At 33.6% G+C, this 6,000-nt stretch overlaps 1 protein-coding gene across 2 annotated transcripts in view; it reads right to left on the reverse strand.

Moving 5' to 3' along the window:
• Nucleotides 1–2,748, reverse strand: part of LOC123563304 (protein sidekick-1-like) — an 89,970-nt gene extending 87,222 nt beyond the window's left edge. For both annotated transcript variants that reach the window (XM_053530799.1, XM_053530794.1), the window contains exon 1: nucleotides 2,465–2,748. In XM_053530799.1, the coding sequence (XP_053386774.1) occupies nucleotides 2,465–2,738 (274 nt within the window). In that variant the 5' untranslated portion in view covers nucleotides 2,739–2,748. The remainder of the gene's footprint in view (nucleotides 1–2,464) is intronic.
• Between the last annotated feature and the right edge of the window lie 3,252 nt (nucleotides 2,749–6,000).

The following is a 6,000-nucleotide window of genomic DNA, read 5'->3' on the forward strand; positions in this document are numbered from 1 at the left end:
AGAATTTACAAACTAGCGAAAAACGTTATAAGAGAAGGAAGAAAATGACAACAACAAAAAATAATGGCGTTGTCAAGCCCTTTCGAAAATAAGCGTGAATTTAAAATGGCCCAGTAAAAAAACAAAATGAACACTTCCTTATTTCTATAGTGTCTATATTCATTATAAAAAAAAAACACACAAAAGTGAAATTTTGTGACTTTTTAAAAACGGGCTTCAGTAGTTAAATGAATAAAATAATATTTTGCGTAATTTAATAATCATATCATTGAAATTTTGATATGTTAATATCAATAGATCGATCTAACTGTCACCTTAATTCAAGAAATGTACTTTGTAATTTCTAATATGCACAATAGTTGGGTTAGCTCTTTGGTTAAGTACAAGAGCAGCATAAACCTTTGAGTTACTGCAGAAATAAAAAAGAGAAATAGTTAACGTGATAAGGCATAACACACCCGTTAATAGATTGCTAATAGTGAATGACAAAAGCTTTCAGTTAAGTGTTTTATACCGTAGAACTTTTCCTGCGTTCTTGACCTGTATACTACAGAGGAATACGTAAATAACAATTGTTAAATATACAGTTTACCCCCGGTACCCCGTTTTAATTGGGGAAAAAATAGAACAAGAATCTTATTCTTATGTGTTTCCATAACATATAATATGTCAGTAACTAAGCTTTCTTATGAAATAAAACAATAATTGTCTGATATCCAAACTTTATTTTTGTTGTCGTACGATCCAGAAGTCAGTGCCTTTAATTAGCTTCATATATTAATTTTGCAAAATAACTAACGATAACGTTTTTGTTGAACAGTAAAACATTGACCATGTAGTATAAAATATAATAAATTCAATCACAATTTTGGAAATTATAGATACACCAAATATCAGTTGCTTTGGAACTAAAAGAAATCTCAATGTAACAAGGAAAACTATTGCTTTCTAAATATTCGACAGGTTAATTATAACATTATGTTTTCATTTGTAGTTATCAATTCTTAACTTTATAAACCGTGTATAATTGTTGTTTTTCCACTGTTTTGAAACAAGTTGTTAACAAATTATCATTGCGAGAATTTCCAGCATATTAACAAATGCATGAAAGAGTCAAGTTTGTTAATTTGATTGATGTGACAACATTTGGAAATGTTTACTGGCCAGGAGGCTACATTGATGCATTGCTATATTTAAGAATTATTTTTCTTTGACTTTGTGTTATGTTAAATCCAGATATTTTCATATCGACGATTGTTCATTATTGTACATATTTTAGTACATAAAAACTTGTAGCCATGTTTAAGTCATTTGACAAATACATTTAAAATGCTGTTTAAAAACAAACAACCAAAACATGCCAATCACTGACTCAAAGAGCACTCAACAATAATAAAAGGTTTGAAAAGTTTGCCTGGAAAATATAGCAGTATCACTGTTTACGGCAATCATGATAGATATTTGAATAATGTCTTGATACTATGTTGTAATTTGATCTAATTGTTTCTAGCATACCCATTTGGCACTGGGGAGGTTTATATTGTTTTCTTTTCCCCATGTGCTGATTTGTGAGACATGAGTTCATATGCAAATATTGAACCAGTTCCAGTGTAACAGTACTGGTGTGACATACGGGCATATGTATAAAGCAGGGCTGAAACCAACTTTATTGAGTTAGTGGAGTTCTTGTGGAGTCTGCACGCTCATTTTTACTGCTAGGCGTTTTGTCCTTACTGTGGTGGTGATTGGTTCGAATTTTTTTATGATTTATAATGCGAATTTGTATCCTCGCGGATCTCACCTATATGAAAGTCAACTGTTCTGAATTTTACTATATACACATGTACCTTAATGCACACTATCTCTATAAATCCTCTGTATCATTGTTTAATTTCCAGAGAGAGAATATACGACTTCCCTGGTACCAGTTAAAATACTAAATTGTCACTGCTGATTTGCGAGACATGGTTACAGACATTTGAGTAACATACAAATTTGGAACCAGTACCAATGTGTAGCCCATTAATACACACATTAATACTCTTATTGTGTGAATGAATATATTATGGAATGTACTGCTGAACGCTTTGTAGTTATTGGTCGGATGTATGTGGTGACTGGTTAACATTAATTATCTCTACCCATAAAAACATGTGTAAAGGATGTAATAACCCGTCAAATCTGTAGGAAGAGGCATAGAACGCACCCAAGAAAATTTTTGATCGAGTTTGTTCATGAGAGGTAATGCAATAGGCAACACCATCAGACCCTCTATTACTGGTTTAAGCCAATTGGTATTTGCTAATTTGAACTTTCAATATATATCTTGACATCAGTCACCAAGCAAATATAATGCATGGAGGAGCACATATGGTCTTCCTCCACCGTCAAAGTTTTGACCTGTAATTGTGACGGTGCAGCGTTAAACCTAATAAAACAAACTCACCACGAAGTAACTACATACCAACAACTGTGAGTTTCTGAGATCTTACGTAATTTCCTCTTGCAGTTGTCACATAACACGAATAATATCCTTTGTCTTTATAATCTACGGCATTGATGGTCAAAGTGCCATCAGCAGCGACGGAACGTCTTGAGTCAGATGGTATCTGCACAGCTATATTATGAAGTACACTTTGATGAGTCCACTTCCATGTGACTTCGATATTTTGATCGTGAGAAACACCACAGTATAATGTTGCGGTCAAGCCCCTTATGACTTGCTGATCTTTGATCATCCATGTTCTACCTGCAAAAATTATTTATACACTTACGTAAGTAAACAGAATGTTTCTAATATCAAAATTAATTTGTGATGAAAATGAAAAATTATTTTACTTCACACATGCAAAAGAAATAAGTCCTGACGTTTTCGCTAGTAAGGACAACTATCAGTATTTGAAATAAGAACAGAACAGACCAGAACAAAACATTATTTTTGACGCGTACAAATGCACTGTTATAGTATAAATATAGTATAATACAATATAATAACAGCCATAGCAAGCAAAACAAGTGTAATGAGAAAACAGACTTTTAAATTACAGGTTTGAATCTGAAGTATACAGAGAATGAACAATTACACATATAAGACAGCATCCCTCACACATAATATTTGCTTTAAAATTTGAAAATATTTACTCGTATTAGAATGTGCTTATCGGAAGAATTAAGTAATTCAATAAGTTTAAACATAGACTGTCTTTTGCTGAAAAGACGTGTAATATACTTGTTTCTAAGATCATTATACGAGGGTCCTGCAAACAGTTCTGTTATTGGGTTCGGATCTCTAAAGTGCTATGTTTTATCAAAATTACTTTTATTACAAACTTTCAAAGTATTCCTCCTTTACCGAAACACATTTTTGAAATCTTGTTGAGGTCACAATAGCCTAAATAGTTTCCCCTATATATTCTATATAAAACTGACCTTTTTTCAAAGAGCTACCAAACATAGCTAGACCCATTTCAGAGAACAAATCCTTACCTCATTTTAAAGAGTTATGATAAAACTGATATAAAATGAAGAGAAAAGTAGGGGTCATGTATCTTCTAAGAAAGATTTCTCTGGTCACATTTATAGTAGCCGCAACTTGACCGCGATGGTTGACCTTAGGCTCATTATTCATATCGATTATTTCATTAGTATGAATAAGGGGTGCTTAGGGTAACCATTTATATTTATATGCAGTAAGTTTGTATACAATGCACTCCTTTTCAATGATAGGTTGTGCCTCATTATGTATTATAATACAAAGGTCAACCATCGGGGTCAAGTTGCGTCCAATATACTTACTGTAAACTGACATCAAAATCACACTGCTGTGACCTGGAAGTACTACTCATACTATAATTGAGCTTGACTTCACCAAATACAAGCTGCTCTCCCATTTCTCCTACCAAAATGTCAACAATACATCCACAATGAAATTTAAACAAAAACTAGCCTCAATTTAGATCTCTGTTGCCATGCCAAGTGAAAAATTAGTGTTCAAATACCTGGCAGCCATTACGCGACTAGACCAGATGGCTCCCACGCTGGTTCCTTTAGTTTAGTTAGGCCTTGAGAGCCGGGTTTTAGTGGGACTAGTTTTAGATATAATTATTTTGTTATTTTATTAATTAGGCTACATATTGAAGTACATATATGCAAGTCCACATATAATGCTTTTGGCAGAGATTTATCATAAGCATAAACCCATTTTCTGAGAAACCTTCAAAACTACATTTCCCTCAAGTTGTTGCGGACTGCTGCTAAACATTGTGCTAGATCAGCAGTTTATTCGTATTTTTACATAATTACACAATTTAGCCTTACTGAAAATAAAATTATGTATATCTTCTACAAAACTTCAAAATCTAGCTTTGTACAATTGCATTCTTACCAAGTTTATGGACTTTAGCAGATATTGCCAAATAACAATTTTGTTTATGTAACATGTCCATCTTTGACCTACTTTCTCTGTATATGCAGACACTTTTGCTCAATTAGGACCTAACTACTGATAATTATCATTATATCTCCTTCCTAAAGACAGTTGTTTACCTGTCAACAGAAATTCCTGTAAATATGATTGAAAAACTATCAGTAGTTTGTTTGTTCTTTTACATAAAAGCGTTCTCAGTAGCTGGTCATCTAAAGGTCAGCCATATTGAATTTCCAGGCACCTGTTGACAATGTCTTTGACAACAACCAATCTAAGTAATGCACTATAGCTTCGATATCAAATTGTTATTTGAAAAGCAATTTGCACGAAATAAACGGATATCATTAGCTATCGGATACACTATTCAAGTGCAATGAAGCGTCTTAAAAATACCAGTGATAAAACTACGGAAGCCCATTAGCGACAGAACTTTTTGCAGGACCTCGTAACATGAGCATTTTGTTAAATTAATCTTCTAATTCAGTATTGGAATTACAACAAAAATATTTCCGTTCATTTTTCGGAATACTAGAGAGTTTGAGATTTCAACCTTCGCCTCATCAACGTCTCTCATATATATTTGGGGTAAAACGTCACCGATATGCGTGTATTTTATTTATATCAGACGTTGCTACTAAAGTTTTCCATGTAATATCAAGTAAGCCTAAGACTTCTCTTTATTACTATGTGAAATAAAAAGCTTAATTTCAAGATTTTTGCTCATTAAGTTATTCGATTATCCATATGTATAATTAGACTAAATTTGATGCGAAACACTACCAATAAGTATGAGAATAATGAAGTTTTGTATGGCTAATGATTTTAACTAAATACATTGAATTGAACCTGGACGCATGAAGTTATTAATTGATTTTGAGAAACTTTGAGATTTTGTTCAAACTTTAACTTCTACTGCATATTTGTGTCCCCAGGCGGTATCGATTATACAAGATGGGTCTTTTTGTCGTATGAAGTGAAGTTTTGAACGTCCGAAGATGTGATATCACGGAGGTCAAAACTTCAGTCTTTTTACATCTATTCTGTCCACCTACTCGGCATCAAAGACTGAAATCTGGATGGAGGCACATGGCATGACAGTCATTTTACTTGAAAAATGAATAATAACGCGCGATTATCAATTGGCGCAACATTTTATTTTCACTTCCAAATGAAATCAATCCGTTACTGTCGAACACTTGATACGACAATTGCAATTTAATTATAAACATAAAATGGTACTAGTAAGACGGAAAATTCTTCTGAAGTATCAGACAATTTCAGATCTATGATATGATGATGCGAGAAGTTTCCTGTTAGCCGTATGGGATTACTCCATTCTTTACATGCACGGACCTAGAGCCTGTCAAAGGGGCATTGTGGGTCAATCCCCCCTTTGATTCTTACATTTTACAAAGAAAATAGGTCTTGAAACTCGGTGTGCCCCCCCCCCCCCCCCCCCCATCCCACTCCCTCCCTGAAATGGGTGACCCCCTCTTTAAAGTTGGTGTCCCTCTAACCAAAATTCCTTGATATGTACATGATTTACTTATGAAATAGTGTATTCAAACAAATAC

The sequence above is a fragment of the Mercenaria mercenaria genome, chromosome 2 (genome assembly GCF_021730395.1).
Source record: "Mercenaria mercenaria strain notata chromosome 2, MADL_Memer_1, whole genome shotgun sequence".
Taxonomy (NCBI): Eukaryota; Metazoa; Mollusca; class Bivalvia; order Venerida; family Veneridae; genus Mercenaria; species Mercenaria mercenaria.